A 25,453-nucleotide genomic window follows, 5' to 3' on the forward strand; every position below is an offset into this window, starting at 1 on the left:
AGCAGGGTAGTAATATGGTGAGATCAGGCAGCTATGTGGAAGATGTATTAGTGAGGGGAGAGTGTGGAAGCAGGAGCATCAATTAGAGGCTGCTGCAATAATCCACACAAAGATCAAACTTGGATCACCCCTATTATATGCCAACTCTGCTCATGCTTCCGAGCTCACCAACACTGCTAGAGGAAGTAATATCACTCCATCTGAGTTCTCTCAGGGGCTGTTGGGATGCTTTCCCTGCTTTCCTGAAACCCCTACAGAATCCCTCCATCCACATCTCCCTTCAGAGGCTCTTTCCTCCTATTTTACTTGGAAAAGAGGTGATGGGTTGGGGTGGCCAGGTAGCACAGCAAGTAAGAACACTGGCCCCAGTGTCGGGATGACCTGGGATCGAATCTGGGCTCAGACACTTAGCGCCCACCCAGAAACAACTGGCCATGTAACCCTGAGCAAGTTACTTAACCCCAATTCCTTTAAAAAAAAAAAAAAAAAAGAGGCGATGGGTCAAGAGCTCTCTTCCCCCTACTCTATCCCTCCAAACCATTCAACATTTTCATGATACTCTCCATCTTTATTCTTCCCTCTGAGGAAGAGGGGACCTTTCTCCTGTGCCCTCAATCCTGTCCCTTCCTGTATCCTGAGGAGTTGGCCCCAATAATTATTCCTTCTCTTTTCCATGTTCCATCTCTCTCCAGTTACTTGATGCCTGTAAGTATACTCAGGTCTATATCATCTTTAAAAAAAAAAGAAGACACCCTTACTTAATCCTGTAATTGTCTTAAGCTTTTTGTTTTATAACACTGTTCCCTTTCCCCCAGCCCCACCCCCATTCTGACTGCTTTTCACATGTTAATTTTTGGGAATTTTGCTTTTGAGCTCACACTCCCCAGTCTTCTTTTGAACACTCTCTCTTCCCTTGGTTTCTATGACAATGCTCCTCAAGATTCCCCTACTTCTTGGACTGCTCAGTATTCTTTGCTGGATCATTATATACCCTCTGCCCCTTATCATGGGTGTTTTCCCCACCCTGTCATAGATCTGTCACTTGCTCTCTTGGAGATTTCAAAATGCTCCCATGGTTCCAACATCATGCCCCTGCAAATATGCATATACTAAGTGACATATTTATACACACACACACTATACATTATATAATAGTAAACAGATATTTCATAATATTTTCTAAAATCTAAATTGTTATAATCTCCTGAACTCCAGCAGAGTATTATCAAACATCTGCTTGGATAAATCCTGGATATCTGGAGCTCCACATGTCTAAAAAAGAATTCATTATTCCTCTTGCCCTGTACTTCCTCTCTCTTGCTCCTTGCCTGCTCCCTCATCTCAAATGAATTCATGCCATTTCTAGCTACATAACCTCATTCACATGTATCCCTTTCTCTCCACTTCCTAAGAGAACCATCCTAGTTTATTCCTGTTCGATTATAACACTCTTCCTAAAGCATAGGTCTGACAATGTCTACTAAAACAAATTCCTTAACCTGAACTTTTAAGGTCCTCTGCTGTCTGTATGCCATTCACCTTTTCCAGGCTCATTTTTATACTATTTCTCTTAATGACTTCCTTGTACAAATCAAATGAGAATATTAATTATTCCCTGCATTGACACAAGTTCTCCCTTAGATCTCTAAGAATCCTTGTCTTCCTTTAAACCTCTGTTTCTTGTCTTCCTTTAAACCTCTGTTTCAGATACCACCTTCTTCCTGTAAGCTTCCCTGTTAAAACACCTCAACTATTCTTATACTATTCTTTTTTAAGTTCAGGGAAATTTGGAGAAGGGGTTGATTGGATGGAGGGTGGAGAGGTGGTGGGGAAAAAGATAAAGCTTCATTTTTGGATGTGTTGAGTTGAAGATGCCTGTGGATATGTGAGTAGAGATGCCTAAAATCTGAGAAAGATATTGGGGCTGATTATCTGGTTTGGGGAGTCACTGGTATAGAGATAACAACTGAACCTGTGACTGATGAGATTCCACACAGACACATATAGAAAAGGTCCCAGAACTTGGGGGACACCACACTCCAAGGATGACAAATCGCTCTGTATGCCTCCACTCTGGTTCTGGCCTGGCCTGTTCACCATTTTCATTAAATGAGTGAAGATAGTGGAGCACGTCTATCAAATCTATGGATGACATTTGACTAGGAAGAAAAATCACTAAGGAATATTGCCGACTCAGACTTTAAATCCCATCAGACTAGATGAAGCAATGGTCCAGAATTCACAGAATCCAAGTTAAATAGGATCATGTAAGATAAATGTAAAATCCGGCAAGGAAGTTTAAAAAAAAATTATCCAAGCATATGACAGGGGAAACCTGTTTGGACAGCCCTTTGTATGGAAAAACAACTGAATTTTGAGCACAACTGAATTTTGGGTCACAAGTATGATGGCTGCATATGAGAAAAAGGGAAAAAACGGCAACTGAAATTCTGACATGGAACAAGATGTGATAGATGAGGAGTGGAGTAATCAAGTTCTGGTCTATGCTTAAAGCTAGATTTAAATTATAGTCAAGACTTGAAGGCAAGTCATATAATATAAATATAAACCTCAGTTTTCTCATTTGTAAGATAGGAATCACAACAGTTGCATTACTAACACCTTACAAAATTATTGTAAGGCAATTCTCAAACTATAAAGTAACATGCAAATGTAAATATCATTATTTGTATTAACTGAAATATAGTGCTGTCCAGATCATGAAAGGTCTGCTGTACTCACCAGACAGACTACATCTTTAATATTATATTCAATAGATTTAAAAGGGATTTGTGAGGCGGCTAGGTGCAGCAGTGAATAGAGCACTGGCCCTGGAGTCAGGAGGACCTGAGTTCAAATCTGGCCTCAGACGCTTAACACTTACTACTAGCTGTGTGACCTTGGGCAAGTCACTTAACTAATCCCAATTGCCCTTCCTTCCCCCCTCCAGAAAAAAAAGCACAAAACTCCCCCCACCCCAATAAATAAATGGTAAAAGGGATTTGACAGACTTGGAAGAGGAACAGTCAGAATGATGAGACATGTACAATCCAAACAATATGAAGAATTAACGGAGGACACGGGGATGTTTAGTTTGAAGCTGAAAAACTTAAGAGAGGTGGACACAGCAGTTTCCAAGGGCTATTTAATGGGCTAAAATATAAAGAGGGATCAGAGTTGTTTGTTGTTGTAGAAACTAAAATTGGGACTAAATGGCATAAATTATAGGGAAGGTTTTCCCAGCATTAATGCTTTCTAACAGTTTAACAGGTTGTAAGATCCCTACAGATGATCATCAGTTTGTTGTGGTATGAAGGTGGAGGTGGGGGTGGTGGTAAGGTGGACTACAAAATTCCAAAGCAGATTCCAATTTTATTATTATATATTGTATTCAGTGGTAGTTTCTGATTTCTAAGCATAGAAAAAATTACAAAAGTCTTTCTCTGTTTATAAATAACAAGGTACCAGTTTTGTGCATGTGACTAAATGATGTAGTCCGTTCAAAAACAAATAACTTGCAAGATTTTATGCTCCCACAGAAGACCCTTGATACTTTTACTCCTACAGTCCTTCCCAGAGACTATTTTATAAAGAACCATTGCCACAATGACACAGAAAGCTCTGCTCTCCTTGGAATTATAGCCATGTTAAAGGAAAGTGTAAAAAAGGCAGAGGACAACTGATCCCATTTTCACATCCTATTGTCAGCTTCTCAGAGCTCTCTCTACTATCTATAATTCCATCAAAAACTCCTTGTTATCATCTTGAGATGACCTGACCCATATGTGACAAATATCTAATCTCAATGTCATTTCATAGCATAAATATTTTTGAATTATTCAATTTCCTTAGGCAAAATTTGTCAAGGCCTTTTGCACAATGATTAATTTTCTTCAAGAAAAATTCCAACATCCCCTCATTTACTTACTTCTTCCCCCTTCTGGATTCTCCGATTAGAACTAATGATGATTTTATGTCCTCTTTCAAAAGTCACCACCTCAGCCACACAATTAGGTGCACATGAATGGTTGATATACCTGCAAAGTCATCATTTTGGAAAGCATTTTTTATTCCAAATCAAATTGACAAAAGTCAATTTCTATTAAAAGGAAAATCATTAATTACTCTTTTATCAACCCTTACCTTGAAAAATTGTAAATGCAACTTTTTGGATGATTTATCTGTCCTTAAATTAACTGAAGAAATATTACTTGACAGCATCTTACTACTAAAATTTTTCTTCAATTTTTCCTTGACTATTACATGAAAAACTCGGGGAAAGAACCTAACCTATTCTAGGGTCACCTACCTTGCAGGCCCTCCTGTCAATGTGGCATCAATGACGTGATCATTATCAATGCGGAACATGTACACACCCCGATTCTAAAAAAGGGTAAAGAAATTAATATTTTGTGTAATTTTCTCCAACAAGAAGCCATCAGCAATCACCAACCTACAACAGGACACTTTTTACTATGTTTACACTTCAACTTGCTAATCATTTTGTGAGGAAACAAGTTGGGGAAGAGGCTGATCACATCCGTATTTATAAATGCTAACTCTGGCAAAAGATACATGTAACATTATGTGACAAAATATATCTACAAAAAAGTGGAGGATGGGAAGAGAGAAGGTACCAGCATTTTATTCAGTATTGATTGAACAAGATGACCAGATTTGGTCCCACTGGGACCATTGGGAGCTTGATATCAGTTTGAATACAATAAGATCTGCAAATGTGTACAGAGAATACCTACCTGAGACTCATAAAGTTTTTCTTTTCTGTTTGCTACTTCATTTCGGATGATGGTTCCAATGTATTCAATGACCATGGTGTGCTTTTCAATGTCTCTAGCAGCATATAAGCCTAGTCCCTGTAACAGGAGACCACGAAATTGAGAACTGCATCAAGAAGACCAATTATATGTGACTAAAAAACAACAAAACACCATGCCTAAGATAGTTTTTTCACTGTATCTACTCTGTATATTACTCTGCCTAGACTATATAAAGACTTTTGCCCTATAGTTATAAAACCTTCACAATCTGTATGTAATCTTTCTACATTCTACCATCATTACCTTAATTTTTTCCTTTCAAATCATAATTAATTCACTTTCATTATGCTGTATATATAGCATTCTAAGTCTTCAACAAAGTTGCTTAAAGGTATACCTACATACACTGCAGATTTCTTAAGAAGCTTTTGATCTTCTTTGCTATTAATGTTAGATTTTAAATATTCTGAGCAACAAAATAAACCCTGACCCAAGAGGTGCTATTTTTAATCAATCAAGTATTAAGCACCTACTATGTCTCAAGCACTATGATTCCTCACTTGCAAGTGGTTTACATCCTAATGCGGGACCAGAAGAATACAGATACATAGAGAATAAATAAAAATTCATTTGAAAGAAAAGGCCCTAAAAGTTGAGGGGACCAAGAAATGTTTCACATAGAAGATAAGCTTTAGCTATATCTTAAAGGAAGGAGGGGTATTCTATGAGGTCAAGATTCAGTAGCAGTGCATTCTAGGCATAGGAAATATCAAAGGCATGAAAATTGGGCATGTGGAGTGCTGCATATGGAAAAAAAAGTGACAGTTTAGCTGGATCATAAAAGAGCATTGAAGTGTGAGTAAGATCCAAAGAGGGTTGGAAAAATAGGTGAGGGTCGGGTGGTAAATTATTTGAAAAGCCAAAACAGGAGTTTGTTCTAGAGTCTAGAGGAATTTACAGGGTAGAGGAGGGACATGATCAAACCTGACCTTAAGGAAAAAGTATATACAATTATTTCAGCCTTTCATAATTAGTTACCATGTTATCTTGCTGCCATGTAACACTATACTAAGACTACCTTGTAAATACATCAAGAGGAAGTAGAATGAGCTAATGGGCTAATTATAGTACCAGCTAATATTTCAGTTACTATTGTTTGGGTGGAAAGGAAGACCTTAAAGCAAAGATTTCAGGGCAGTTTCGACAAAAGGAGAGTGACTTATTCCTGTCCTTGGTAGAAAATCTGCAGCTTCAAATAGTGCTGCCAGTTTGGTTCGGCTACACATTAAGAGGAAGATTAAATTCTACTTAGTGGAAAGGATTCCTTCTTGGAAGGATCTTTAATGAAACAAGACTGTTAACCTATAATGGTGATGGCTAAGAAAATAGGTTTTTCATATGAACTGAATTCTCTTGTGCAAGATGGTCAAGGTGGTGATAACACTTTTATTTTATTTTATTTTTATTTTTTGCTTTTTGGAGGGGGGAAAGCTAGGCAATTGGGGTTAAGTGACTTGCCCAAGGTCACATGGCTAGTAAGTGTTAAGTGTCTCAGGTCAAATTTGAATTCAGGTCCTCCTGACTCCAGGGCTAGTGCTCTATTCACTGCACCAGCTAGCCGCCCCTGATAACACTCTTTTAAACAGACATCATCTTATCCTTTGTCTCTTTAAAAGATGTACCTTATCCTAGTTCAATTATTATTGCACCTGAGTGGTGAATAATATTACCAAAAATTCCTGTGCAACTTATCTACTAATCTGGGTTTTCACAATCCTTGGAGGGGATCTGTCTAGGTTTTTCCAGTGTCCTTAAAAAAGATAAACAGTTTGACAAGTAATTTTTAAAAAATCGTTGCTGTATCTTTTCTCCTTGCAAAGATTATTTTTCAGCATTACTCTCTACAACTTTATCCAGAAACTAACCATATGGCAGGATGAATAATTCAGGGTGGAAATAGAAGTTTCTAATTATGGTTCAACTTTTAATATTCCATGGGCTCTGAAAATTCTTTGGATGAGTAGGTAGCGAATATTCTCTGTTTTTAATCTACTTGACTTAACATACTAAGTGTACTTGGTACATTATTTAAAATAAATAACATCTTTCAGGACTGTAAAATTAAAGCATGATTTCTAGGGGCAGCTAGGTGGCTCAGTGAATAGACCACTGGCCCTGGAGTTAGGAGGACCTGAGTTCAAATCCGGCCTCAGACACTTAACACAAAAATACTAGCCATGTGACCTTGGGCAAGTCACTTAACCCCAACTGCTCTCCAAAAAGCTAAAACAAAACAAAAAAAACCCATGATTTCTATCAATCAAGATAGTGAGAAAATTAGGTCCACATTATCCTGTTTTCAGAGAGGTTTTCTTATTCTTCAGAAATAATGAACAAACTTATCTTTATTCAGCCTCCTAACTCACTGAAACTTATATGGATGGCATCCTGTCTCCCACCCTTCTCTAGCTCACTTTTATTCAGTCCATTAGCTTCAGGTGTTTGGAACTGTTATCCTAATTTAAACATTAACTTGTTACCTGGAATAAAATAACTCATAACCTGAACCTACAGTTAATCATCACATTGTTATGTATGGTCAATTATTCTGGTACAGAAAAACAAATGGGGGCGGCCAGGTAGCACAGCGAGTAAGAGCAAGGGCTCCAGTGTTGGGATGACCTGGAGATCGAATCCCAGGCTCAGACACTCAGCACCACACCCAGAAATAACTGGCCGTGTAACCTTATGCAAGTTACTTAACCCTGATTGCTTAAAAAAAAAAAGAAAAAAAAATGGAATCAAGACAACAGATATTAAAAAACTATCCTAATGGAATCAAGACAACAGATATTAAAAAACTATCCTAACAGCCATGTGAAATTCTTACCACACATGTTATATAAATTTCATCAAACTTCTATGCAGAGCACAAAACATATCCATAGAGAAAAGAGTTCCAGCTCACCTGAATCCTAGACCGTGCTAAATACACATTGGATTTCCATTCAGTCTTCATTTTTCGGTATTGAGAGGATTTAGAATGGACAAACTGTTTACTATAAGGGGCATTTAACTCTCCAGTGACTGTGCTCTGAAAGGATTTCGAGGTGCTGGTGCTATTCAAGGTGTGAGGCCTGTAGGCATTGGCATATAAACAGAAAAATACAAAGAAAACTGAAGACATCTCTGAATAAGGAACAAAGTCATATTGTTTTTCCGATTCTTTCTGATAAGACACACATACATTGAAAGCTGATTAGCAAATGCAACACAGCAGAGCTCTTTTCATTTAGGCATGCACAAACAGCCAGAGACAACAGGGTTTGTGAGCAGCAGACAAATAAAAGCACAAGAAAACCACTACAGAGCCTAGAAACCCTGGGCTGTACTATGTGAAGTTAAAACAAAATACCTTAACACAAACCTCTTGACATGGGTACTCATTTTAGGTTCAGAACGGGCACAGCCCGTGGGGTTAATGGCAAGAGGAAGTTCCATAAGAGGATTTCGGCCATATCTGAAGGTATAGTTTTCACATGCCTCAACCCCAGGAAGCTGAAAGAAAGAGCAAAACAGACAAAAGTTAAACCACCTGAGAAATATCCTACATAATATCTATTCACCAAAACCATCAAGGAGCATTTCTTTTGTTGATGAGTGTGGCAAAAAAAAAAAAAAAAGATCTAGAATCTCCTACAAAAATGTCATTCCACATCTATTTAAGTATTTTCAACAATAAAGTTTTTGTTTCTAAGATACTTCTAAAAGCTGCATGCATAGATCACACATCACTGAAGGGAACTAAGAAATCATCTAGCCCAGCCCACTTATTTTAAAAAATAGAGTGACCTACCCAAGTTTACACAGTAGAGTAAGTAACTGAGCAGGACCCAAATTTTTGCATGACACCAAACATTATGTATGAATATGTAAAACTGATCTTTAAAGAGATTATTTAGTGAACCCTGCCAACTTTCCTCTAAAAAAGGAAAAGATAGGGCTATTTTCATGAGATTGCAAGAAGTGCATATAACCAAATGGGATTTTAGAACCTGCACCTCTTTATAAAACATTCTATCACTCAGGGGCTTGGGAAAAAAAAACTTCAATATGAATAGCTTTATGTTACTGATAACTCCTTGGAATTTTAGGTCTCATATGCCCACTGTTTACACTGTTCACTTTCTTAGGTGTTTTTGCATATCAGTTTCATTTCCATTTTAAATATCACAGTATATAAGGTCAGAGATGTGAGGTTGCTATTCAGACTATTTTAGAGAAGTTTAACTTATTTCTAACAGAATTTCTATTTTAATTTACTTCCCAGAATCTGTCTCTCTAATATACAAACTCATATAGCCTTGATTTCTAACAAACAGATTCATCCATGGAGTATTGAACCATCCAAGAGGGAAATTATACAGTTCTAAGTAAATAGCCTGTAGGGACTTTCTTGTGTTTTCCACAAGCGAGTTTGTAACATCAACAACTATTGCCCTCAAAAAGTCTCTTTTAATCTCAGTTATCAGGATTCCATAACTGTGTGGGAAACAATTCAGTTCTGATGAACGAGTCATGTCCAAAAATAACACCATCTTTAGAGTAAATCAGTTGGCAGCAAAGATTATGAGTCATGAGGACAAGAATTAAGCCTTTTACTATTTCTGATTTTCCATATGACAAGACTTACTTCATGACAGACATTTAATAAATGGTTGTTGAATGACAAAGTAATTTATGTGAATAAAGTAAAAAGGAATTTTCCAGGATGAAAGAAAATTTCTGTTTTACAAACAACTTAATCAAAGCACTCACTGATTCAGCTATTCTTGCCACAGCAGAGACTGTTAAACCAAATAGATCTTCTCCTTTTAAATACCCAGGAAAGAGCTGAAGCATTTCAGATTCTTTTCGAACGCATGCAACAGGCTCCAGAATTTTATCCCAAACACCTAAATGACAAAGAAAAAATTACAGTGCCAGACATTATGGTGACATAAAAATGAATGAACAACACACAAAGAACTCAAGTAAAGATATTAAAGAACAGTTGAGACTTATTAACAACTATTTTCCAAAAAGAATCTACCAATACTGAACAGATCCACCAACAATAATCACATTAATAAGTACATGAAAATAAGAATCCATGTTAGTCAACCAGCAATTTATTCAAAATTAAATTAAATCAAATTAAAATCAAAATCAAAATTAAATCCCAATGAGTTAATGCAGTTTTCATAATGACCTCTATATAACTTATGGTGACCAACTTCATCTCAATATTTTGCTTGGGCATTTTACTGAAATATTAAAAAAAAATCAACTCATTTTCTCTTGACTAACATAAAATAATCTAAGAAGCCACCCTGATGAAAAAGCAGTTAAAATGATCTTAACAACTTTGAACTTGAACATTGTACAATAACAAATGATTCATAATGATAGGCAATGTAAAACAATATAATTTTAATGTGTTCCCTGCCCTCTTGCCATTTGCTTTATAATTTGGCTAGGAGAAGTATTCAAAGTAGGGAGAGGGAATACCAAGCTAAATTTACTGAATTGTTATTAAATTTCTTCTGCAGTTCTGGGACCATGGGCCAAGTTGGGTACAACTGTCTGCTTGAGGATGCTATGGTCCATGTAAAGGTGGAGTAAGAAAGTCAGTTATGGCTATGGAATGTGAGTGTTTAAGGATAAAGACAAAAACTTTTATCTAAATTTTTTCTGCTCAACTCTGCCCGTGGTCCCAGAGTCATAAGAAATTTAATAAAAGCTAACTTAATTTAGTTTGGCATTGCCTCTCTCTGCATAACTTCTCCTAGTCAAATTAGAAGGGAAACAGCTAGAGGGCAGGGAGCACATTAAAGTTATATTATTTGACTATCATTGTAACTAGTTCATTACTGAATAGCTTCAAACTTCAAAGGATTTAATAGCAGTCTGTAATGAAATCCAAATGGAAGCTAGAGGATCCCTTTATTTCTAAGTATCCATCAATGTATTTCTGATTTGATTCTCTTCCTGTTCCCCATAAAGTACTGTAGATGCTGAACTAGAAGCTCACTCCATAGCACCTTTTTATTAAATACAGTAAAAATCTTTATTGTTAGAAGGCTTTGTTTTTACTATTTCATGTATCAGCCAGGGTCCAAGTGGGGCGGGGCTGGGGGGCCTAAGCACTTTTTTGAAAGTCCACAGAGCTGGGTTCTAGTCCTGGCTTTGCCATTCTGTAACTATGAGCAGACAATCTTTGTGAACCTTGGTGTCCTCATTTGTAAAAGTAGGGGGGTGAATCTGAGGACTTTTAAGGTACCACCTTCCTTTGCGCTTCAAGAGCAAATCCCATTTTTCTACTATGGTTGACCACAGTGCACAAGAGTGACTAAACCTTCCTTAAATGACATGCCCTGATTTCTAGTCAATCATTTCAGGTGGCCTCAAACCACCAAATGTGGAATGCTGATTCCACCTGTGCTCGTTTTCAACCAAATTCTGTCAAAGTAAGGTGCTGGAAGCATTTCTCAGATCTGATCCACAGATAATACCCAATTCCGGCAGAGTCCATTGGCAGGTATAGTATAGAAATACCAGCAACAGGATTTCTATGGAATGGGATATAGGTTTCAAGGTGAATAATGGCACAAGCCTGATTTAATCACTACCAGAATCATTTTTGAAGGTTTTCATTTAAAATACACATTGACCTGATCTTCTAAAGCTACTAGGATCACCGTTTGTCTTCCAAAAATTGTATCACAATCCAAGCCAGATGGTACAGAGAATTTTATATCTTGTATCTCAAAACATAATTCTTAATTTATCAAAGGTTACTTTAGAATACAAAACAAAGTGAAGAAGGATGTAATAAGGAAGAAAGGAGAATACATGGAAAAATCACAATAGCTCTGTGTAACAAAAATACAGTTAACATAGCTGCATGTTACCTTTAGGAGAGGTATCAGTAAGAACAAGATCTTCATGGCCTTGCTCCACAATCTTGATCACAAACATAGGAAGCCCATCCTTCTCCTCAATAGAACATAAATAGCGACAACGTCTATTTGCATACCGCATACTCCAGTATAATCGGCTGGCTTCATATCCAACAGGGAAGAGAGCTTTAGAAGAATGGAATGCTTGCATCTGCTGTGGTAACAGTTGACCAATTGTGTGGAAGATGAGGCTTCCTACTCGGAAAGTGTGGTCACGTTCTCCACGCTGCACAATGCTAGCTATCTGACGAACTTCATCTCTTTGGACATAGACCCTTCTAAAGACTGCAAAATAACTTAATTCTTGCTCATGAGTTCCCTTTGGCTTGTGCATGGGGCAAAGCATTGTTTTATCCTTAAAAAACATGCATTGTGCTTTAATGGCACAGGTAAAATGGTAAATATTGGTGCACCTAAACCTGTGACAGCCGCCAGTGGCACCCATTTTGTGACAGAACACACATTTCATTTGTAGGCCCCTCCGAAGTGCCAGTTCCACATTTATTAAGGCACCAGCTTGTGTCTCATAGACCTCTGTGGACCAAAGAGCACAGTTCAAATGTACCCAAAGATCTAAGTCAAGGTTAAGTAGCCTTGCAGGGCCATCAGTTAATCCATCACCTTCTTCATGACAGAAGCAACACTTCCTATAGTCTTTAGGCACAGGGTCAGGTTTCAGGGAAGTGCCACGTTTTTTCAGAAACTCATCAATTTCATCTTCACAAGGTGGTTTGAAAGTCCCCTTGGGCATCACAATATGAATGCTCCATTTCTTCCATTTCATCCCTTTCCATCTCTTACTTAGTGGTCTACAATCCTCAAAAGCACTATGGATGGCTCTCAGGCGAGGTTTCAATTTTACTGTTACTTTCAGCTCATCTGGCTTTGTCTCTACTTTGGCTGCTTCCAAGGCAGGAGGGAAAGTAATGGGAGGTGATGCTGGAGGAGAGACTTTTTCCTGAAGCTGTGGGAGACAATGGACATCTAAGGTGGAGATGTTGGTACTGTATTGATGGAATGCTTTAGGGGGCATTTCTTTTGTTGGTGAGTGTGGCAAGGAAGGGAGCGAATCCTGCAAAATAAAAAGAAATCATGTTAGAAAGAACAGTGATAAATAACCCTAAGAATTGTTCAAATTTGAACATGTTTAAAAGCAAGAAACTCGATACCAATGATTTTGTTTTAACTTAGCTGAGAATAAAGCTTTAAAAATATAATTACAGGGAGAGAGAGGAAGCAAATAGAGGGTGAAAAGTAGCAAGGTCAATCTAAGATGTTAACGATCTGACCACAACAGATGATATTAGGGTAGATCTGTGATCTTTCAGTTCTTTCTTTTATTGCTTTTTGGAGGGCAACTAGGGTTAAGTGACTTACCCAAGGTCACACGGCTAGTTTTTGTGTTAAGTGTCTGAGATTGGATTTGAACTCAGGTCCTCCTGACTCCAGGGCCAGTGCTCTATTCACTGTGCCACGCAGCCGCCCCGGTCTTTCAGTTCAATGTTCCTTTATCTCTTCTCACTTTAATAGTACTTTTGTCTCTCTTCCCACTAACCTCTCTATGTTACATATTAACTGAACAAATTTTATTATATAACCAAGTTTAATCAATAATACTGTCAGTGGAGATAACCCCTTTAAAGGTGCTTTAAATAATCCTTTGGACTTACATAGTGCCTTTTCTACTAAATATTTTCTGTAGAAATATATAACAGAAAGTAAAGGGAAGTTATGAAGCAAGATCCCTCCTTTTCCTCCTTCCTCCCCCCAGAAAGGGAATCTTCATGAAAGTGATGTCACCTCATTACCTAACAATGTTCTGTGCATAACAGATATTTAATAAAGCCTTACTGAAATCAACCTTTTTGAGAACGCACTTTGTAGGGATGCTTGTTTGGGTATTGGCTAGGGATTGTGTTTTATCAATATATAATATAAAAATGCATTTAAAATGTTTGCTGAATAGTAAGAATGACAAGGTTGTAAAAGCTCACAGAGCACATAATCTTAGAAATGTCCTTTTAACAGGCTTCTACATTATATGAAACCAAATAAAATAGAGGGTTTTTTTCCTCTGCTGAGACTGAAAGGAATGTACAGGCTTTTTCATACATTCCCTTTCCCAAAAAAATATTCTTTGCAAAGTTTTAAGAGATCAAAAGAGTCATGAAAGAAATTATTTCAGGTCTTCCAGAACAGAAGGTAGGAAAGCTAGATTCAAGTCCCAGCCACAACAGTGTTAGGAATGAGATCTGATCTTGAAAAAGTTATTTATATTTATTTCCCCCTTTTTTGGATTCTGGTCATCAGATTTTCAAACAACTACAATGCAGAGGAATTTGCCTTCGATTTTCCATTATGTATTACAAATGGAATAAAATTATATATCAATGATGACAAACTTAAATAAACGTGAAATCACAGTTTCCCTTAAACTGAGTTATTCAAAGTTTTACATAATTAGCTCATCAGCTTTATGACAAAATCAAATAGCACTAAACCGCTACATTTAATGTTTAAATTGTTACCTTGTGTTCTGAGTTTTTTCCTTGCACAGTTGTTGAATAAAGAACAAAACAGTTATTACTACAAAATACAACATCCTTTTCCCCTCTATCAGAGCTTTCTTGGGAATCCTGAGAATCAAAGAGAAAAAAAGGTATGTGAGCATTTCAACATTATAAATCACTCTAGAAACATCCATTGAACTAAAGTTAAACACTGTTGGTGAATGTAGCTCAGAAATCTCCCTCCTGTTCCCTGATATATTACGTACCCCCTCCAAAGTAGCAGTGAAAACTGAGTGCAAGCTTCACAGAGATTTGTGCTTTGTATCCAATGTTATAGAAAACGTGACTCACTTTTGACTTAAAAGTAAAAGGTAACTACTGTCCAAATATCTAGTATAGACACACAGTAGATGGAAAGAAATGAACTTGAAACATGAGTGGTAGAATTTTTTTTTTCATATTTTACTCCAATCTTGAATCTAAGATGACCATAAAAAGGTGCCAGTTTAGTTTTTCACATAAGCAAATATAAAATGTTGATTTTGGCTGCCAAGATCGTGTGTGTATGTGTATGCATGCATGCATATGCTTGTACTTGTGGTGCCACTACCACCATTTCCTGTTGCTTCCTTCCCTCTGCAAAAAAATAAATAAATAAACCTGGAGTTTACAAAGTTGAAACTAATGTCCTATGTCCAGTTCATTATTTACAATGTAAAAAGGATTTCTGTACCATTCAAACCCTGGAATAGTTAATAGTTATGAATTCCGAAATGGTTCCTGGAAGATTATGTTGAAATTCTTTAAGAAAGTGAAAATGCTAGTCTAATAAGGAATTAATCAGTATGTTTCAAGTAAATATTGGAGCATATAATGAATACACACACATAAAGTCTTTAATAACTTTAAACTGCCCTATGACTCTCTCTGTCCATATATCTCTCTCCTATGTGTATGTGCGGGGGGGGGGGGGGGTGCACCGCAATCACAAATCTGCTTTAAATGAGAAAAAGCAATATGGCTTTTAAATACCTGTTTCAGAAAGCCTTGACCTTTAAAAGATTTCCGAACACCACTACCAAGAATGACCACTTTACAGTGACAACACCACTGGGGTCTGACTGCAGAGCTATCAGTTATATTTTGATTATGATCCTTATAACCAGCTAGACCTGAAAAATAAAAAATTTGTTAAGAGACTGTAAACACCTGGTGACACAAATGTAGTTCAAGTGAAATAATATACCATGGGATTGCAAATAAATATTAAAGGAAATATATATACTTGAATTTACACTGACAAGCTTATTTGAGGAAATACAGTTTAGGAGAATAACAGAGGGCTGAGACTTGATTCAGAAAAATATAAAGAATGAGGTGAAAATTAAATAATTTTATTAATACAAAGAAAATTAAGACAGAGTAAGAAATGCTTTTAATTACAGACATGAATTAATTACAACTATTATTCAACAAAAGTTATTTTTAATTCATGTAGCATATAATAATAAATTTTATGCAAGCAAAAATGAAGAAAATGATGGAGATTTACAAAAAATGCTTATGCATTAAGACAATTAAAAATATTCATTGTAGCTGTGAAATAGCACTTCCAGCAGAAACTCATATATGAAAATGCTGATTTAAAAAAAAAAGAATTGTTAAATAGCTCCTTTGACTAATGAGGAAACTAAGTTAAACAGGGTTAAAAGCATTTGCTCAGGGTCATAGAGCTAGTAAGTGCCTGAGGCTAGACATGAACTCAGGAAAATGAATTTTCTTGACTACAAGCTTGGTACTTTATCCATTGTACCACCTAGCTATACCAACTAGACTTACAAATGTATTTTATTTTATATTGCTATGTCACATACTTCTAGAGAATAGAAAAGGACACCTAACCAAGTACTAGGGATTCAGGAAATGCCTGAATGATAAATATAAGACATATGCTCCCCCCCCACCCCCCAGGTCTGGTACAATATACAAATATTAATTATAAACTGAGCAATCTTAACTTAAGGAATAAGAATTACAAATGAGAATGTCATAAACTAACTTACCATTGCTTGTTGGAGGAAATGGCATATTTGGTTGTTTGAGTTTGTAAGAGGCTACTAGTCTTCCATGATTCATGGATACTGGTGGAGGAGCATGCGGGAGTAATTGTTGCCGATATTCTAAGCCAGGGTTTACACGAGAGCCATTTATCAAGCCCACATGGGAAGGAATATCTGGAGCATTACTGACCTCGTAACTGTTAGGAATTCGTACGTGAAGAAGATCGGAAAATGCAGCCACAACACTACTAATATTCTAAAAACAAGTAAATATCTGGATGTTATCCAAAGGTAACAATGAACAAGAGGATATCATAAAATAGCATTGTTATTATAAGAAATCATCCTACTACATTATTTGGAATTTAATATATCTCAAATTTTTTTTTAAATATCTGATAAACAGAGATATTAATTGCATTATAATAGACCTATGAACACAAGTTATGGGTACTCCCTGTACCAGGGTAAAACACAAATTTGTTAATGCTTCACTGTGCAATTCTTCTGTATATCATTTAAAAATATTCCATAACGGGGCGGGCTAGATGGCAGAGTGAATAGAGCACTGGCGCTGGAGTCAGGAAGACCCAAGTTCAAAGCCAGCCTCAGACACTTAACACAAAAACTAGCCGTGTGACCTTGGGCAAGTCATTTAACCACAACTGCCCTACCTTCCCCCCTCCAAAAAGCCAAAAAAAAAAAAAATATATATATATATATATATATATTCCAGAACTCTACCCAACACACTCAAAACTTTACCTGGTTGTCTTCTGTAGCAGCTTTTGAGCCATCTGTCTATTATTATTCTTCATTCTATATCAGGGTTTCTTAAACCTTTTCCATTTGTGACCCCTTGTGCAGTCCCAAAATTTAAGAAGTACTGCTGAGGTCCTTTACCTGTTTCCTCACCTAGTCATTCTGTATCCTTAAAGTCACTGACACTACTTTTGCTTTTCACTCTTTCCAACAAATAATCTGCTTACTACCATCAATTGTTTTCCCATCTTGTACCTGCAACTGTAACTGTGCAAAAATCTCAACCAAACTGGTACCACTAATTGCTATTAAAAAGGAAGGCAGTGGGAGGTATGTAAACAGTTTTGCAAAACTGAAATTCTGCACAATTCAAAAATGGTTCAATCCAATTTCCTCCTCCTCTGTATTGGCCCCATTTCATTATATGTCTAAAGTTTCCTTCTAAGATGTACATCAAAAAGAAGATAAAGAGGAATCTTACTTTCTACAACTCTTCTACAACTTTAAGAGAGTCTGCTACAGAGTCACCTGCAAAAAAAGTCTAAATGTCCCTGCAGATATACACCATGCCTCAAAGACCTTTCCAATTTAGGATTATAGGAGAAAGGAAGCCTATGAATTGATAATTGATGATATATTCTTTTTTTTTTTGCAGGGGGAGGCAGGGCAATTGGGGTTAAGTGATTTACCCAAGGTCACACGGCTAGTAAGTATTAAGTGTCTGAGGCTGAATTTGAATTCAGGTCCTCCTGACTCCAGGGCCAGTGCTCTATTCATTGTGCCACCTAGCCACCCCTTGATGATATATTCTTGTTTATCTTTTTGGGGTCCTGTCCTTGATCTTTCTTTTTTTCCCATCTAAGTTTTTGAAATTTTCTCCCTTGAAAATCAATTCTCTTTGGAGGCCTTTAGATTGTGTCACCTCCCACTGAGGATTACTCCTTTAGGTATTTGGTCAGGTTCTGTAGTTATTCTTGAATTCATATGACCACTTCCTCAGGTAGTTTGTTTACTGCTGAGAGGAGGGAGAATCTAAAAGCAGCTACTACTGTCATTGAGAAGAGGAGATGACCATAAAAGAGCAGAATAATTTATACTGTTGAATATCCATTTTATTACTTCTGGTTTCATCTTCAATAGTTCTCAGAAGGATTTAGGTTAGGGTTCTCAAGCTCATTTCTGTCTCCACTGGTTTTTTATACTATTGTGAGCATAATTTGACTTGTAATTGTCTCAGAAAGTAATAGTCAGAAGGAGTCAATTAAACCTTTATAAAACTTCCAAACAGTGATCTTTTTCTGTCACCTTCCTGTACAGTTTATTGTAAATAAACTTATTCTCTAAACCTATGTTGCCTCTAGTTGTCAAATACATTTATTTCATCAATTATTTTTTGGAAATTATTTCGCCTCCTTACCTTGGTGACTATTTTATAATGATTAATCCCCCACTCCAAAACAGTGATAGATAGCTGGAGTCTTTATTTATACTGATAGTCTCTATTTTGTCCATTAACATTTTTTTTTTCACAATGGACACCATGGGGGGTGGAGTCAAGATGGCGGAGTAGAAAGAAGTAGGACCACTGCGGCTCCAGCTCCCACTACCTCCAATCCATGTAAAAAGGGGACTCTGAACAAACTTTGGAGCTACAGAACCCACAAAATAACACAGAGAAGCTAACCTCCTGCTGAGAACAGCCCTGCAAGGTGGCAGGAATTGGCCAGCACAGCGATCTGGGAGCCGAGCCCAGCCTCCTAGGAATAGTATAGTCACATTCCAAAATTCCCAGATCAAGGAGAGAATATTAAAAGTAGCCAGGAAGAAACAATTTGAATATTGTAGAAACACAATGAGAATAACACAGGATCTGGCAGCTTCTACACTGAGGGATCGAAAGGCTTGGAATATGAGATACTGGAGGGCAAGGGAGCTGAGATTAAAACCAAGAATCACCTACCCAGCAAAACTGAGTATCATGTTTCAGGGGAAAGTATGGTCATTTTGTGGAATAGAGGACTTTCAAGCATTCTTGATGAAAAAACCAGAGTTGAATAGAAAATCTGACATTCAGATACAAGAAAGCAAGAGAAGCTTGAGAAGGTAAACAGGGAAAAGAAATCATAAGGAACTTATCAAAACTGAACTATTAACATTCCTACATGGAAAAACGATAATTGCAACTGATGAAACTTTTCTCAGTATGAAAATAGTTGAAGGAGGGTATTTGGGCATATGAATACATATGTGAATGTGTGTATATATGTTTACAGGTATATACATAGGGCACAGGACCAATTTAATAGGAAGGGATGATACTTAAAAGGTGAAATTAAGAGACGAGAGAGGGATATAACGAGAGGAGATGAGGAGAGACAGAATGGGGTAAACTATCTCATATAGAAGAGGCAAGGGAAAATGGTTACAATGGAGGGGAAGAACAGGAAGGCAAAAACGGCAAAACCTTATTCTCACTGAATTTGGCTCAGGGAGGGAATGACATACACATAAAATAGGGTATCTCACCCTACTGGAGAGTAGGGGGGAAGGGTATGAGAGGGGGGATGGTGGAAGGGAGAGCAGGCTAGGGGGAAGGGAAGTTGGAAGCATCCACTTTTGAAAAGGGACAGGATCAAAGTTGAGAATAGAACAAGTGGGAGGTGGAGGTGGGATGGGAGGGAAATATAGTCAGTCTTGTACAATACATCTACTATGGTAATGTTTTGCATAGCTACATATGTACAACCTATACTGAATTGCTTATCTTCCCAGTAAGGGTGGGTGACAAGGGAGGAAGGTAATGCATCTGGAATTCAAAGTTTTAAAATCAAATGTTTAAAAATATATAAATACTACTATTAATATTATTTTACATGTAATTGGGAAATAAGATACACAGGCATTGGGGCACAGAGATCTACCATGCCCTACTGCAAAAGTCGAAGGGGGTATGGGAAAAGATATGGGAGAGAGCAGATTGGAGGAGGGAATATCCTGTGGGACTGCTATTTTGGGGCGGTGGGTAGGGGAAAAACGGTGGGGGGGGGGGGATTGTAGCTCAAAATCTGGTGGAAACGAATGATGTTAAACCAGAAGTTAATAAAGCATTTGGGGAAAAAAAAAGGCAGGACAGGAGCTACTATAACAGCACACAAGGTATTTTCCTATCTATCCTTTTTAAATTTCTTACTGATTTTAACCTTTAACCCATAACTCTTAACGTGGTATTGGAAAGCTTGTTTACTAAAAAATATTTTGCTTCCTTCATTTCAATATAATTGGTTTCTTTCTTAATTCTATGTGATTTATTTACACATGTAAACACACTTCTGATAAGAGTTCTATAGGCTTCACCAGACTGCCCAAAGTGTCCACAACAGAAAAAAGAATAAAAATTTCTGTTGTAACCAATCAACACTCTGAAGGCATAAATAGCTGATTTGAAATGCTTACTACAGTCAGAACCATACAAGATTTCCCAGCTACCACAATAATGGATCAGAATACTTGTAATTTATTTCAGAAGGCAAGGGAACTAGGATTACAAACAAGAATAACATATTCAGCAAAACTGAGTATAATCTTTCGGGGATAAAAATGGTATTTAACAAAATAGAACATTTCTAACATTCCTAAGACTAGAGCTGAATAGAAAATTTGACTCTCAAATATAAAACTCAAGTGAAACATAAAAAAGTAAATATGAAAAAACAAATCATAAGGGATTCAATAAGTTTAAACTATTTACTTCTATATGGATGACGATACAATGTAACTTTTAAGAATTTTGTCATTATTAGGGCAGTTAGAAAGATTCTACATAGAAAGAGTACAGCAGTTGATTTTGCTGGGATGATGTAAAAAAAAAAATGGATAGGTGAGAAAGAGGGATACCTTGGGAGAAAGGGGAAAGTAGAGGAAGAATGGGGAAAAATACTGCACATAAAAGAGGTCAAGAAGATCTACGAAGAAGGGGAAAATATAGGGGTGGAGGTGCAGGGTAATGCTTGAAACACTACCTTATTGTCACTGTCATCAGAATTGGCTACAAGATGGGGAAATACGTGTGCATATGTGTATATATGTGTATACACACACACTCAACTGGTAATAGAAATCTATCTTACTCAACAGGAAAGTAGGCAAGGAAGGAGACAAGAGAAGATGGGGTGGTGGTGGTGGGTTAATAAAAAAAAGTGGGTAAAACAAGGCAGTGGTGAAAGCAAAAGACTTTGGAAAAACTACAGGATAAAAAGAGAGCAATAAACAGAAGAAAATAGGATGGAGGGAAATGGACAGTTAATAATCATAACTTTGAACGTGAATGAGATGAACTCCCATAAAGTGGAATAAGACAGGAAAACATAGTAGAAATCAGAATCTGATGATACGTTGTTTAAAGGAAACGAAACACACTTGAAACAGAAATACACAAAGTTCAAATGAGGGGCTAGAGTAAAATATATTATACTTTAGATAAAAGGAAGGGGTAGGAATTATGACAAAGAAAAGGTAAAAACAGACCTAATTAAAATGGATAAGCAAGGAAATGACACTTTGCCAAAAGGTATCACAGACAATGGAGTAATATCAATACTAAACATATATGCTCCAAATTTCATAGCATCCAAATTCTTAAAAAGAAAAATGAATTGCAGGAGGTAATAGACAAAAAAACTAACCTACTGAGGGACCTCAATGCTTCCCCTCTCAGAACAAGATAAATCTAACCATAAAATAAATAAGAAAGAAGTTAAGAGGCTGAATAGACTTAGAGAAATAGGATAGACCTCTTGACTAGGACTGAATGGGAACACAAAGTAATATAACTTTTTCTCAGCTACACATGGCACCCCCCACAAAAAATGACCATATATTACTGCATAAGAACCTTACAACCAAATGCAGAAAATCACAAATATTAAATGCATGCTTTTCAGATTAGAATACAATAAAAATTATATTCAATAAAGGACTATGGTAACAGATTAAAAATTAGAGACTAGAAATGAGTGAGTAAAAGAATAAATCATAGAAACAATCACTAGTTTCATTGATGAGAATGACAACAATGGGATAACATTGAAAATTTATGGGGATGTAACCAAAGCAGTACTTAGGGGAAAATGTATATCTCCAAACATATATATCAATAAAAGAAAATACCAATGAATTGGGTGTGCGATTAAAAATACTAGAAAAAGAATAAATGAAAAATCCCTAATTAAACACTGAAATGGAAATCTTGAAAATCAAAGGAGATTGATAAAATGTAATTTTAAAAAAATAGCTGGGTTTTGTGAAAAAATAAAAATAGATAAACCACTGTCTTATTTTATTATAAAATGAAAAAAGAAAACCAAATTACTCGTGTCAAAAATGAAAAAGGGGAACTTACCACCAATGTAGATAAAATCAAAGCTATTATCAGGTGTTATTCTGCCTAACTATATACCAGTAAAAATGTCAATCTAAGTGAAATGGATGAATACTTACAAAAATATAAACTGCTCAGACTAACAGGAGAGGAAACAGAATACTTAAATGACTCTGTCTTAGAAAAAGAAATTGTACAAGCCGTCAATGAGATCCCTAAGAAAACATCCCCAGGACCAGATGTATTCACAAGTGAATTCTACCAAATCTTTAATTAACTAACAATCCCAATACTATAAAAACTATCTGGAAAAAAAAGGTAAAGGAGGAGTTTTCTACCAAATTCTTTCTATAATACAATGTTGTGCTGATCCCTAAATCAGAGAGAGCAAAAGCAGAGAAAGAAAACTAGAGACCCAACTTTTTAAATGAATATTGATGAAAAAAATTTAAATTAAAATATTAGCAAGGAGATAATAGCAATATATCACAAATATCACATATTATAACCAGGCTGATTTTTTAAAAGGAAGACAGGGATGATTTAGCATCAGGAAATTCAGCATCAGGAAAACTATCAGTGTAATTGACTACATCAACGACAAAAGCAACAAGCAAAACAACAACAAAACACCCTAACCCCTACCATATGATTATATATCAATAGATACAGAAAAAGCCTTTTACAAAATACAACACCCATTTCTATTAAAAACAATAGAAAACAGAAATAAACGGAGCCTTTCTTCAAATGATAAGAAGTATATATTGAAAACTAGAATGGTGGATCAGTAGACTGGGTTAGGTACACAATATACAGCAATAAATGATCATAAGATGCTAGCGTTTGATATACACAAAGGTCCAAGATTTGTGGGTGAGAATTTACTAACTCATAAAAATTGCTTGGCAAACTGGAAAGTAGTTTGGCAGAACCTACACGGTGACCAAAATGTCACACTATATATATACTACGATAAGGTCAAAATGGATAAATGATTTAGGTAGAAAGAGTGATATCATAAGATAGAGGGAAATATACCTGTCAGATCTATAGATTAGGGAAGAGTTTATGATCAAATACTAGAGAGGATCATGGGAAGTAAAATATATAATTTTGATTACATGAAAGTTGAAAGCTTTTGCAAAGAAAACTATTAGGAAGCCCCAATTAGGAAGAAGAAAGTAAAACGGGAAAAAGTTTTACAGCAAATTTCTCTAATAAAGGCTTCATTTCACAAATCTATAGGGAACTGAACCAAATTTATAAAAATAAGAACCATTCCTCAACTGATAAAATGGTCAAATGATATTATGAACAGGCAGTTTTTAGAACAAGAAATCATAGCTATCAATAGTTACATGAAAAAAATGTTCTAAATTTCTGATTTAAAATACTGACTTATAATGAAGAATGATCATGAAACCATTGCAATCACATGCAAATTAAAACAACACTAAGGTATAACTCACATAACTTAAGCTACTAAGCCTATATCCTACAGAGATCAAAGAAAGAGGTTAAGAAAAATCAAAATTGGAAATAAACTCGGGGCTACCTATTGGCTAAGCAAATTACATATGTATTTAGTGAAGTATTATGAAATAAGAAATGGTGAAACAGTTTCAGAGGAAAGTAAGATCTCTGACTTAATGAGGAGTGAAGTAAACAAAACTAGAGAACATTTTATAAAATGATAACATTATTATAAAGCAAAACAACTTTGAATGCTTTTTTGAAATCTGATGAATGCAATGAGAAACCACAAATATGGAAGACTGAAGATGATATGCCACACACCTCCTAATAGAGAAGTGAAGGACTTAAAATGTGGAATGATCATGAAATCATTAACAACATTGTAAAGAATCAAGAATTTATGACTCAATGATTCTTTTCAAAAGCCAGAGAAAAAGTCTAAAAATGTATCCAAAGAAGAAAATTGAAGTATTAATATTCATTTGGAAGAAGTTTGATAGTTAAATGAAAGAATAAATCAATCTTAAATAAGCTAAACTAAAACACATTTCCAGTAAAATCACAGAGACTCTGGAATAAATTTTCAAGTCAGCATAATAGTGATTATATCACACAGATGAAATTGACTGCTAATGTGCCTTGATGAATGTCTATTAATTTAACTTCAATTCAAAAGCCTTTATTAAATAAATACTTCTTATATGCTAGGAACTAAAGGATGTATACAAAACTGAACAAGACAAGATCAAAATTAGCAGATATAATAATCATCTAACATTTATAGAGCATCTATTATGAGCACACTGTATGGGATACAAAGCTTATGAGATATTGTCCAGTGCAAAATGAAACATGCATTCTTGAATGTGGTTGAATTATATCAATTATACATACTGATGTTTATATTTATATGATTATATATACATATACATATTGATAAGGTTTTTACTTATTTTTTAAATGGTCAATTTGACAGGGCCATGGAAGGGAGGGGTAATAAATGCTTTTAAATAATATTTTATACATTAAAAAGGATGTAATTTTAAAAAATATTTTTATTTTTTCATTACATATTTGCCAATTAAATATAAATCGATTTTTAACAACCATTTTTAAAAACTGAGTTCAATTTCTTGCTCCTCTCCTTGAGAAAGTAAACCAATCTGAGAGATTATACATGTAAAGTCATGTAAAACACATCCATATTAGTGGCAGCTAGGTGGCACAGTGAATAGAGCACTGGCCCAGGAGTCAGGAGGACCTGAATTCAAATCCAGCCTCAAACACTTAACACTTACTAGCTGTGTGACCTTGGGCAAGTCACTAAACCCCAACTGCCCTGCCTTCGCCCCTCCAAAACAAACAAAACATACCCCTATTAGCCATGTTGCAAAAGAAAAACCAAAAAAGCACAAGAAAAATACAGTAAAAATAAGGTATGTTTCAATTTGTGTTCAGAGTAGGCCCACTGTGCATTAAATATTAA

The 25,453-nt window shown here is 36.0% G+C and overlaps 1 protein-coding gene across 10 annotated transcripts in view; it reads right to left on the reverse strand.

The window, feature by feature from the left end:
• The window catches only part of KMT2C (lysine methyltransferase 2C), a 336,336-nt gene that overhangs the window by 3,544 nt on the left and 307,339 nt on the right, over window positions 1–25,453 (reverse strand). For 9 of the 10 annotated variants that reach the window (XM_069084226.1, XM_069084177.1, XM_069084204.1 and 6 more), the window contains 10 exons: window positions 16,353–16,605; window positions 15,322–15,461; window positions 14,308–14,415; window positions 11,732–12,851; window positions 9,597–9,733; window positions 8,194–8,336; window positions 7,747–7,915; window positions 4,758–4,874; window positions 4,310–4,383; window positions 3,929–4,037 (listed from right to left, as the gene is read on the reverse strand). In XM_069084226.1, the coding sequence (XP_068940327.1) occupies window positions 3,929–4,037; window positions 4,310–4,383; window positions 4,758–4,874; window positions 7,747–7,915; window positions 8,194–8,336; window positions 9,597–9,733; window positions 11,732–12,851; window positions 14,308–14,415; window positions 15,322–15,461; window positions 16,353–16,605 (2,370 nt within the window). The remainder of the gene's footprint in view (window positions 1–3,928; window positions 4,038–4,309; window positions 4,384–4,757; window positions 4,875–7,746; window positions 7,916–8,193; window positions 8,337–9,596; window positions 9,734–11,731; window positions 12,852–14,307; window positions 14,416–15,321; window positions 15,462–16,352; window positions 16,606–25,453) is intronic. The other variant, XM_069084215.1, reaches the window with a different exon arrangement.

This window comes from Petaurus breviceps, unplaced genomic scaffold, assembly GCF_028583685.1.
Source record: "Petaurus breviceps papuanus isolate PSGF00001 unplaced genomic scaffold, PetGlider_PUasm1.0 115, whole genome shotgun sequence".
In the NCBI taxonomy this organism is placed as follows: Eukaryota; Metazoa; Chordata; class Mammalia; order Diprotodontia; family Petauridae; genus Petaurus; species Petaurus breviceps.